Genomic DNA, 12,093 nt, shown 5'->3' with positions numbered 1-12,093 from the left:
GAGATCGATAAACTTGAAACAGCAACACTGACACCACCAAGACAACACCAGAAGATCAACATCTCCATAAGCGACGCCTCCAAGAAGGAAACAATGCACAAACGATGTCGTCGCCCGATCATAGATATTAGGTTTTCACCCTGAAGAAAGTCCTCCCTCTCAAAACAATGTCTTCAACAAGAACATTGCCAGCCACAACCAATTAAGGTCAGACCTTGGATTTTTACCCTGAAAGATAGAACTGTGAACTTCTCCTGTGCAGTCGCCCCACATACAAGCCATTGTTTGAAGTCACGAATCTCCAAGCCAATTTCGTCTCACCACCACGATCCAACCACCATTGCTCTTCCACCAATCTTAGCTTTCATGACCTTCTCCGCCAGCATCATGGAAAGAAAACGAGCTCCATGATATTAACAGCCAGCAGAGCTTCGAAGCGCTCCCTCTGAAACCAAACGGTCAGATAAAAAACATGGGTGCGACCGACCGAAAATGCCCAATCCAGCAATCTTCAGGCATTGATCGCACAATGAATTTCGCCGGTAGGACCTTCTGGAACACGACAATCCAGCCAGCCGGTGGGAAGACGCTTCCGACGATCTTCACTTGGCGCGAGAGAAATCCTAGGACAGCCACCTTTATTAGGCAGAATGACAGGCCCCCTCGCCACCGCCCGCCGGTCGACCTCAACGGCGGAAGAGGAGGCCGCCACCGACCACAAACCCGTCGACAAGTCGTCCGCCGCCACCCCCAAAACCGAAGAAGGCCACCAACGTGAGCCGTCGGAAGGAGGGGGCGCAGAGGACTCACCGGCAACAACCAGGCACGGCCACGCCACCGAGGAAGCCGGATCAACAGCCTTCGGGATCACCCCTACCGCCGACCGCATCAACCGGCCACCGCAACCCTTGCCAAGGTAGCCAGCGCGACGCGCCGCAGAAACAGCCGCCTAAGGCCGCTGCCCCGGATCCTACCCTGGATCCCACCACGCTGGCCACCAACCAGCCCCGCCGCCGGCCGATCGTCCCCACCGCCGATCCAGCGCCACCTCCGCGCGCACGACGCAAGAGGTGGGCCTGCCACCGCCGAGAGCTTCACGAGCTTTGCCCGCACGCGCGCTCCGGCTGCGGCAGGTAGTAGGGAGATCGGAGGAGGGGGAGGTAGTGGCGGCGGCGCTAGGATTCCGCCCGAGTCGCCCAACGCGGGGGGCGACGCGGGGGCCTACACGTCGCTCTTACTGGATGATTTGATCTTCGTCTTACTGGATATTTGCACTGTATAATAGTATGTTCTCTTGGCAGATTCTGTCATGACTTGTTGTAATGATTTCTGCTTGTGGATGATTCCACCCATATCGCATGCATGTTCCGACGTGGTGATGGGTTGTGGGTCTCTAAAATCGATATTGTGTCTGGAATCCGTATATTACCGGTTTTGAGATGACAATCAAATATTCGAATACTAACATCATAAAATAAAATAAGTACAATCGCAACATTTGGGCTCAGCCATCCCTACAGGGCAATATCCAAAGGATATATTGGCAAACTCCACCCAAAAGGTGGTACCGATGCAACCGTTCAACCGTCGTTTGTGTCCCCTTGCGAAACGAAGGGCGCCGGCGGAATCCAACTGGTAAGACTAGTCAGCACATGCACCGGTATTGTTCCTCCTCGAGCCTAATGACGGCTTGGACGGCGCATGGAGAGTGAACGTCTCGCTTCCCAGCATGATGACCACCGCCGACATCATCGGTCGTTCCGCCGGGTTTCCCTGCACGCAGAGAAGCCCAATGTTGACACACTTGACGACTTCTTTCTCTAAGAAGATGCCGTTCATGCACGGGTCTATCGCTTCCAGCACTGTCCCGGCCGTCCAGTGCTCCCACACCTGCATGCATGTATGCATAGTTTAATTTCAGATACAGCTATTAGTGGTATACTTATTTATGTTAGCCTGTAACCTCCTGTATTCTGGTCTTTGGCCTTCGACATGCACATGTACATATGATGTCGCCGCCGAAGAATACTAAGTTGCATATTTTTCCTAACATATCAGAGATATTTTTTTTTCTTTTTGCGGTTGTGGTTATGAAGATCAGTCAATGTCAATGCATGGACGGAGAGCTCTGCTGAATATCCGATTTAAAAAAATACAACAAGCGAATGTATACCGTGGTCAGGAGATCTTTAGACTGTTGAGAGCTACCATCCTTGTTCTTCCTCCCAGTCACGATTTCCAGGACCATAACCCCGAAGCCGAACACGTCCGATTTCACCGAGTAGTTCCCGCGCATCATGTACTCTGGCGCCATGTATCCACTGAAACATCAAAGCAACCAATTATTTATGGTCGTGGTTTCAATAGCTGCTAGTAGTACAAGGACGTTTTGCACTGACTATGTGCCCACGACACAGCTAGTGATGCCTTGCGTCTGGTCTCGCCGGAAGATCTTAGCGAGGCCAAAGTCCGAGATCTTTGGGCTCATGTTCATGTCAAGCAGGATGTTGCTCGCTTTCAGATCACGATGTATTACTTTGAGCTGGGAGTCTTCATGTAGGTACTGCAGGCCTCGAGCAATTCCGTATATGATTTTGTACCTCTTCGCCCAATCAAGTTGCTCACGCTTTGCATAGTCTTCAGCTGTTTAGGCGTAGAAAAACAATATTGATTTCATCTGATCAGATATAGGTTTAACTTGCAGAGGATTTTAAAAATTTAAAGAAAATTCGTGTTCAAGTACTATTATGTTGTACCGAAGAGGACGAGGTCGAGGCTCCTGTTAGGAACAAACTCGTACACTAGCAGTCTCTCCTGCTGCTCCAAGCAAACACCAATGAGCCTCACAAGGTTCTTGTGACTGAGCTTCGCAACCAAAGCGAGCTCATTCTTGAGCTCCTCCACTCCTTGTGTTGAGCTCTTCGACATCTTCTTCACAGCTATTTCCTCGCCGTCAGGGAGCGTGCCCTGCATATCGAGCCAGAACCTATTATTTTTCCTTATTTTCAATACAAATCTGCTTATTGATCCTGTGCTCCATCGGTTGGTACCTTGTACACTGCACCGAATCCACCTTCACCGAGCTTGTTGCTCTCCGCAAAATCACCAGTCGCAGCTCGCAGTGTTGAAATCTCAATCATCATGGAGTCTAGACTCTCAAAGACTTCAGTCTTAGCAGAATAGATGTGATCTGCATAAATACCGATATGTTATAGAATTGATGCGTGAACAAACTCAGCAAGAAATCTGAACTGATGGAAATGTCTTGGGAAATATATTTAAACATATGTGACAAATAAGCAGATACGTAATTTATGGTAGGTTGTTATTTTAGGCAAACATACATGGCTGTTTTTCTTCAGTCACTGGACCCCGCCTCCTCGAGAAAAAGAAGCAGCCGGCGAGGCTTATTGCTGCTATGAGAGGTAACAAAATTATAGGAACCATGATAGGAACTCTATACCTTTTTCCTGTTAATTAGCCAATGCAACAACGAAAAATATCAGGCCAGAGTATCAGATTACTGCACAGAATTGAACCGACCAAAACATAGACAAGGTACTGTCGAGTATAAAGAATTTGGATTAACACAAAAAAGAACGTTTTGCAATTAACGTGTAAAAAGTAGCCCCCCCCCCCCTTGTATTAGAATGTAAGACGTTTTAGATTACTAGAACAGTGTGGCACAATGTCTTACAATAAAATACACAGGGAGTATAACGTAGTTAAGTCAACGAATGTCACTTCTGAAATAAGAAATGTTACTTTTCGTTTTAAGACATGTAAAAAGTTCACTTTTGGAATCATATCGTCAGGACATACCGTCAACTGTTTCTTTTGTTTAAAAGAATTTGATCTTCCATGTTATATTGTTTCTCATATACTCAGTTAGCTAAACTGTAGTGTAATTAGTGAATCGCCTTCATTTTCAATTTGTCCATGTTCTAAAACAAAAGGGCTTAAAATTAATGTTAGGAATTAAAAAGTAATTTGTACAGCTGACTCACCTTCTCCTACCGCCGTCACAGACGTAACCAGATTAGGAACGACGGCCGGTGCAGGCGCTCTGGCTGACGTTGCCGACAGCCGCACCGTTGCCGAGCCATTGAAGAAGGGCTGGGTTTCATACCTGATGCTACACCTGACCCCGAGAACCCTAGCTCCAACCGCGTCCGTGAAGAAGATGGGCAATTGCCTCATCGTCCGGACGAGGCAGCTCCAGCAGCGGTCCGGCGATAAGTCGGGCGTGCACTGCGCCCAGCTGTAAATCTCTGGTAGCTCCTTGTCGAAGTCGGTCTGCCCAGCCGCGTAGAGGCGCGTGGAGGAGTTGAAGGCAGCGCTGCTCGCGGTGGCGTTCACGAGCGCCGCCACCACGCGCTGAAACCGCGCCGGCTCCGCCGTGGCGTTACGAAGGTTGCGGATTTGGTGTATTGGGCTGTACTTGGTGTCGTCGGCTGAGCGAAAATGGATGTTGGAGTAGGTAAGCAAGCAGGAGTCGTAGTAGATGGTGGCGTCCTTGAAGTCACACGAGCTGATAATGTCCTTAAAACCCTGGTCGAGGCAGCCGGAGCAGTAGGAGGCGCTGGCATCACCCCGGCAGAGCGCGAGAGCCCACACCTGCTGCGGGGCGACGCCGGCCTGCGCGGTAGCGAAGAGACCCGGTGACATGGAGGTGTTCTTGGGCATGGTGGCGGCGAGGAGGCCGAGGCTCGCCTTGTAATCGCTGTCCGCTGGGAAGCCGCCCTCCTTGCCGCAACTCGACCACGGGTATCCCACGGCGCCACGCGGCACGAGCAGCACCAAGGCCATGAGCGCCGTGGACAGGAGACGAAGAACCATGGTACGTGCGGTGCGGATGGTGGAGCGTGGATGGTGAGGTGGGAGGGGTAGCTTTAAACTTGTAGATTTTGCCATCCTTAGGGCATCTCCACCGGCCTAAAGGGTACGGTCGTGGTCCGTGCGGATAAACAGGCCATTCGCGTACGCTTCACCGGCATGAGCCAAACGGACCGAACCATCTAACGCGATCCATCGGTCCACCAATTTTGGGGAGCCGATGCTTATGCATGGACACCGCGAGTGGCATCTCACACATACCACGGCCCGTATGGCAGCGACCGAAGGTATAAGGCTGATTGGCAGCAGCATCCATGGCCATCAAAGCCGCCGTTGACCACTGCCACCGCCGCCTCAGCTCCTTCCGGCATTGATGCCGATGGCGCGTGTATTGATGGCTAGGGCTACTTAAACTGACCCTATGCATGCCCCCCTCCCCACAGCAGTCGTCATCGCCATCGCCTCCTCCAAACCATCCCCGCCACCTCACCAACAATAAAGATGCCAAAGTGGGTCAAGAAGACCGCCAACTACCATGAGGCAGGGTCATCGTCCCTCCACCACTGCCGAAACTTTCCTCCTAGCCGGGAACCTAGCACATCCGACATAATCTGCCGTGGCCTCCACGGGTGGCGGATTTCTCTGGCTGCAAGTCGTTGCGGCGATGACGCTCCACCTGCCACCCTAGCCACGGGTGGGCGACGGTCTGTACATGCCCGTCTAGTGTACCAGCAGCGTTGGGCAGAGGCCGGCCCGCCTGCACGGGGAAGTGTCATTGTCTAGCGGCTGGTACCTGAGCAAAGGAAGGTGCCAGTGCCGCCAGCGCCGACGAACGGGCCGGTACTGGAGGAGGAGATGCGCCGCCGCATCCAGCGGCTCCTAGCGGCGATGCGGTACGATCAAGCCTACTTTTCCCACGATTTCTAGCGTGCTTTTCTCGTGTGGAATAACGAGGCACAACAGTCGATCAGAGAGGTGAGATATTTCCATCTCGGGTAGGACTACGACGTCCTTGCCACCGATCCCAGCGAGGACGAAGAGGAGTAGGGACAACGAGGACAAGGAGGAGGACGACAAGTCCTCCTGTGTTGATGTGAAGCAGGAGTTGCTCATCTCCGACGACTACAACAAGGACGCAACCATGGAGCAGTCCAAGGCCGAGGAGGAGGCGAATTGGTCATCTCCGAGCCTGGACGAGGTCGTCTAGCTCTCGGCCATGGTGGCGGACCACATCGTCTTGCAGACACCGCCACAACCGCTACGACTACACGTGCCACAGTAGGCCGCGTGGGGCAGCCAGATGGTGCCGCCTCCTCCGTACTACCTTGTAACATCCCAAATTTTCAATAAAAGAAAAGAAGAAGAATTCCAGAGATTCAAAATTCAGAGCCAACAAAAACTTTTATTTGCATATAGTGTCATGCATAGGACTTGTGCATTTGAGTGATATGCCATGATGATTGTTAATGTGTTACTGTGCTAAACCCTAAAACCCTAATGTGATCAAGTGAAGATCACTAACCAAATAAAATAAAAGAGAAAGAAATCAAATAAGAAAACCCTAATACCCTCACATATGGTTTAGGCCATTTTTACAAATCTTGACCCTAGACCATTTTGGTCTTCACCATTAGTTGTATTACCTTACTAAACACTGTTGACGTCAGAAACCCACCGGCGGGCAGCGACTGGTCAACACCGTAGAGCCGGGAACAACTAGGGCTGCGGCTGGCCCCAGTCCCTCAGAGCGACGGCCCGCAAAGCCTCCTGGTCGCGCGCCGATGCAAATTGCAAGGGCGTGCCACCTGACCTATACCTGGTCAGGAAGGTGTGGATGATGCCTCGCTTAGTTTCCTGCAGGGCACACACGTACACATTAAATACGAGCCTCGATCGGCTCTCAGGTTGTCCTGTGAATCGGCTCATGGAGCCGATCCACCCATGATTCGTCCAGGGTGGCCGAATATATGGTGGTCCTGCTTGATCAAGATAAAGCATATGAGATCCACGACGATCTAGGGTTTTCACCGCATAATCGGATCATCCTACTCACGATTGGGCCTCGCGCTCGCGCACGGTGATCGTAAACCAACCCTAGACAAGGCCTAAAAACCAACACGAGGTTGATCCTCGGAACATCCTGTCTAGGGCCAGCAAACTACACCCTACACGCCGCTGGATCCTCCAACCCTTTGTAAGGCCTAACTATTGCAGATATCAAACTAATCCTTGATAAATCAAGGAGCAATCGTAACGGATCAGATCTACTAAATAACGATCAAGCGGGGTGCCGCCCCTGCACCCATGATGAGGTACAAGGACGGCTAGATGCGCAAGGGTTGCACTACGACAGCATATGATACTAAGAACAATGCTAACCCTAACACACCTATGATAACTACGTTGCTCGCCATCAAAAAGGCTTCAGTACGAGCAACGCATGAACAACGTGGGCAGGCTCGTGCTGCCTAGATCGCAAGATGCGATCTAGGCAGCATGGTGCTTACCGGAGAAACCCTTGAGACGAAGGGGTTGGCGATGCGCCGAGATTGGTTTGTGTTGAACGTTGGTTGTTGTTTATTCCATAAACCCTAGATACATATTTATAGTCCAGGGGACTTTCTAATGTTGACGTGCACTAAACCGTGCACGAGATAGATTCTAACTTCTACGTAACCTACTATAAAGATACACGGGCTAACTAGCCCAAACCTGATACATAAGGCCGATCCACATATCTCTCCACGCCTATAACTTTAAATCCATCTTGATCGCGGCCCACCTCTGGCTTGGTCAAATCCTGGTGATAACACATGCCCCCTGGTTTTGGAAATGATATTTCCAAAATTATTATGCTTTTCTCTCGTTGGGTCATGTCGTGGCAGAGTAGAACCGTCGCAGAGCCCTTCATCATGATAACTTGCCTTCTCAACTTCTCCGCACGATTTGACAGTTTTGGCACTACTTCCTCGGAAACTGCTGTGGCATTGAATTTCCACTATATCCCCTTTTATTTAACTGCTACAGTTCTCCTCTGCATCTCCTTCGCATTAGCATCCCAAAAAGCCCTCCTGCGCCACAATGTCTTCTTCTTCCTCTGCTCCATCGGATCTTTCCAGCCAGTCCTCCACATCCCGCGAGCCGACGCCGGAGTACAACCCGGCAGAAGTCCACGCGGCCAACATCCGCCGCGCCATTGCGGCCGGGGAGGAGTCAGACCATGACTTCTCCATCTGGTCCGAGGACGACCAGTCCTCGACGGACGGGGAAAGCGACCTCCGCTTCCTCGCCAACGGGGAACCGGAGGAGGAGAGCGATGACGATCGCTTCTCCTAGGATGACTTCACCTCCTCCGAGGGGGTGAAGGAGGAGGAAGAGGAGGAGGACGACGACGACAGCTCCTCCGACGAGCCGCCGGCCAAGCGGTTCTGCCCTTGGCCGGGCAACCTGAGCGACTTCGACAGCGACGAGGACGACGCTGACAAAGAAGATGAAGACAACGAGGGCCCGGTCGGCGGCCATTGGAGCGACGACGAGCCCGCCGGGAGCAGCGCCGACGGCAGCGACTACGGCGACGACGAGGGCAGTGATGGCCCGTAGATAGGACTTCTAGAATAGGGCCAGCAGTAGTAGATGGGGCCATGTATCCCCTAGTATTTCCTTTTGAGAGTAATTAGCTCTTTATGTAAGAAATCTCGCCTATTAATGAAGAACTTTTCCCCAATTTGATTTTGCCGATTTCTTTGAATTTAATTGAGCCGATTCCCTCTTCTACTGACCTTGCCGATTCGTCCCCTTTGCCAATGCGTAATGAGCCGATAGCACCGCATCGGTCCTTTGAAATTCGCCCTTCCCTTCTTCAACTGATGATTTTCTAAATCTGGCAGAAAATGCAGGATCTTCAGGAAAACCTTTGAACTATTCCAACCAAACCCAATAATCCTCTTCAATACTCATCATTTGTGAAGAAGGTTGCAATGAAGGATCAGCCGATGGTATCCCAATCGGCTCTTTAAACAGAGCAAAACGTGGACGCGTAACTTAGCTGAATTAGCCTAGGCTTGATCATGCAGAGCCAGCCGATTTGCACATAAATCGGCTTGCAGAGAGCCTTCAAGGTGGGCTGCCCCCCGAGTTTCTTCAGTCCGCTCCTAGCGCCCTGCTGGTCAGATCGGCTCCTTTCCTTTGGCGGATCTAATGCGATCCATCCTCGACCTGATCTGCACGTCCAGGCTGCTCTTGAAGAGAGGATCCGAGCCCTTAAATTACTCCATTGAGGAGTTCTTCCATTAAAATCCCCCTTCGTGCTTCATTGATCCTCTGATCGTAACAGTTATTCCTCTTGAGTCGATGGCCGCGCATCGGCTACTTCTCAATTCTAAAGTCGATGCCCTTGCATCGGCTGTAAAATGTTTAAAAATTTTAGGCCGATTTGTGTATCGGTCCCATACTTAGTATTATCCACCTAGGTGCCCCCCCGAGCCGATTCTGTCAAGAGAATTGATAGTATCGGCTCGTCAGGTAGTCCCTGTTGGGCCAAACGTTGATCCCAGGCAAAATAGATGGTGGGGATATTTTTGGCCGATTGCTGGAATCGGCCTCCACGTTGCTTGCTCAGTGAAGGTTTTGTAATATCCCTTCATCAATTTCGGAGGGCCGATCGCAAGGATCAGCCTCGCCACGTTGCTTATTGACGTAGTCTTGCTACTCGCCCAGGCCGGTAGACAAAACCAGCCCAATCTCTGATTTTATCACGTTGGTGCGCTTGCTGCCGTCCACCTCGGGTGCATCGTGTAATCGTGGAGCCCTACACTTCGCCGGACGAACGAGCACCATGTTTGTGCCAGCCGATGTTTCATCGTCGGCTGTCCTTTGCTTGGGGCGCCACTCTTTTCTTTGCGGCAGTCCCTCCTCATCCAGGGTCCTCTGGACTTTCGCAGCCAGATCATGTCGTGCCTTCCTCAGCGTATGCAAGTATAACCTTTCGGCTTCCTCCAGACCGCGCAATCGCTGAACCCTGCGCTTTTGTGAATGGCTGAGACCATCAGGGCACCACCTTGGACGGTGGTACCTGTCTTCTTCGTCTTCCCCCTCGTCTTCCGAATCCTCGAGATCTTCCAAATGAGGGGTCTCAGCACGTCTGCTTTGTGGTGGGAGAGGCCCTAAGCGCTCGAACACAGACACGTTGGCTGCCTCCTTCTTTTTCTGGTTGCATTCTGGGCAGTTGCCGATTGTTGGTAATCGGCTCATTCCTGAATCCCAGCAGTGTCTGAAAAAGGGGCAGTCCCAATGTCTGTCCGTGTCGTTTTGCTCCCTGGCGTGGCGCTCCTGTCGCTCCTCATTGTGATTATACTGACGATGCCTTCTGTCGTGTCTGGCCAGACGATCTCTCTCGTCATCGTCGCCGTGTCGCCGGCGTTGGTCATACCGACTCACATACTTATTGAGGAGGTGATCAGAGAGGGGTCGTTGATATCTTATGTTCTTCACTTCCCCCTCTGTGACGTAGCGCTTGCCATCTTGACGGAGCCGATCGCATGGAGCGGCCCCCTCTGTGTCCTTGCTCTGAGAGCAGCTGTCCTCATCCCCGTCCTTCTCAGAGTGGTGTCCAAGCTCTACCGTGCTGATGTTGGCTGAAAAATCAGGCTGGCACCCTCCAAGGTGGGTAAACTCCACCATGTTGACGGCGGGGAAGGGGTGTGTGTCGACCTTCATGGCATACTGGTTAAAAATTAGTCGCCCATTTTCTATTGCCATTTGGATCTGCTGACGCCACACCCTGCAGTCGTTAGTGGTATGGGTGAACGTGTTATGCCACTTGCAGTATGGCTTTCCGTTCAGCTCTTGCACCGTAGGGAACTTGTGGCCTTCGGGTATCTTTATATGCTTCTCCGCGAGTAAGAGATCGAAAATCTGCTCGGTTTTTGTCACGTCGAAGTCGAACCCTCTTGGAGGCCCTGGTAGCTTCACCCATTTGCAGGTTACTGGGCCTGCAGCTCGAGTCCACTCAGCCACTGCGACCTCTCGTTCTCCCGTAGCACCTTCATCCTCGCTTGCGTCAACCATGGTAACCACGCGCTTGAATTTGTCCTGGTAGACATCTGGGTGGCGCTGTTCATACGCTGACAGCTTCTGCACCATGTGTGCTAATGAAGGGTAGTCTGCTTGGGAGGCCACGTCCTTGATCGATGATGATAGACCCACCACCGCCAACTCGATCGCTTCTTTTTCGCTTACGTGAACCGAATAGCATCGGTTCCTAACGGTCCTGAAGCGCTGGATGTATTCTGACACTGTTTCTCCGCGCTTCTGCCGTACTTGTGCCAGATCGGCAATGCCAGCCTCGGAAGCCTCTGAGTGATATTGCTCATGGAACCGTTCTTCCAGCTGTTTCCAAGTTTGGACTGAGTTCGGTGGCAGCGACGTGTACCAACCGAAAGCCGATCCTGTGAGGGACTGTGAGAAGTACCTCACGCGCAGCTCGTCTGACGCTGAGATCATGCCCAGCTGCGCCAAATATCGGCTCACATGCTCGATGGAGCTGGAACCATCTGATCCGCTGAACTTTGTGAAGTCCGGGAGCCGATATTTGGGTGGTAGCGGGATCAATTCGTACTCGTTGGGGTACGGCTTGGTATAGCCGACCGTCTTTCTTTTCGGCATCATGCCGAATTGATCTTTCAGAATCGTACAAATCTGATCCGCGGTGATGGCTGAAGGTGCCGAACCTTGAAGATTCGCCGGAGTGGCGTACTTAACCAGCCATGCTTGTTTTTCCGGTTCTGAGCCGACTGCGGGAGCTGGGCTCTGGAGTTTCGTCGGGGTGGCGTACTTAGCTAGCCACGTCTGCTTCTCGGGATCTGCCTCCGACGTTCCTCCTGTTGTTCCAGAAGTCCCCGCTGTTGCAACCTGGTTCGAGGGCGCCCAAGCGTTGCAGTCTGGCACGTATGCGCATGCGTATCCGTGCGGGATCTCCTTGGGCGCGTCATGTAGGAATTGGTAGTCACTAGGGTCACCACCAATCTTGTAGACGACGTAGGCCGATGAGTTCGGCGCTTCGGGTGCTGCCAACGCGAACGGCAGCGGTGGACGGGACTGGAGTGGCACCTCTCCTTGGTGAGTCCCTAGAGCTGGTCCTGACGGAGAGTACTGATGGCTCATGATCTCCTGGATCACGCGCAGCGCGACGCGCTCCAACGTATTCACCAGGCTCTCAGAATGGCGGTGCAGCGAATGAGCCACCATGTAGTTGATCTC

General features: G+C 52.1%; 1 protein-coding gene across 1 annotated transcript; it reads right to left on the bottom strand.

The window, feature by feature from the left end:
• Positions 1–1,418: 1,418 nt before the first annotated feature.
• LOC124700966 (cysteine-rich receptor-like protein kinase 6) lies at positions 1,419–4,839 on the bottom strand. The gene is made up of 7 exons (XM_047233030.1): positions 4,008–4,839; positions 3,345–3,470; positions 3,051–3,190; positions 2,757–2,967; positions 2,400–2,643; positions 2,174–2,321; positions 1,419–1,890 (listed from the first exon to the last, which is right to left on the bottom strand). The coding sequence occupies exons 1-7, from the start codon at positions 4,837–4,839 to the stop codon at positions 1,642–1,644; spliced, it is 1,950 nt and encodes a 649-aa protein (XP_047088986.1). The 3' UTR covers positions 1,419–1,641.
• Between the last annotated feature and the right edge of the window lie 7,254 nt (positions 4,840–12,093).

Source organism: Lolium rigidum, chromosome 3, assembly GCF_022539505.1.
Source record: "Lolium rigidum isolate FL_2022 chromosome 3, APGP_CSIRO_Lrig_0.1, whole genome shotgun sequence".
NCBI classification, from domain to species: domain Eukaryota; kingdom Viridiplantae; phylum Streptophyta; class Magnoliopsida; order Poales; family Poaceae; genus Lolium; species Lolium rigidum.
Note: the sequence above shows the minus strand (reverse complement) of the source record. Positions and strands in the feature narration are given on the sequence as shown.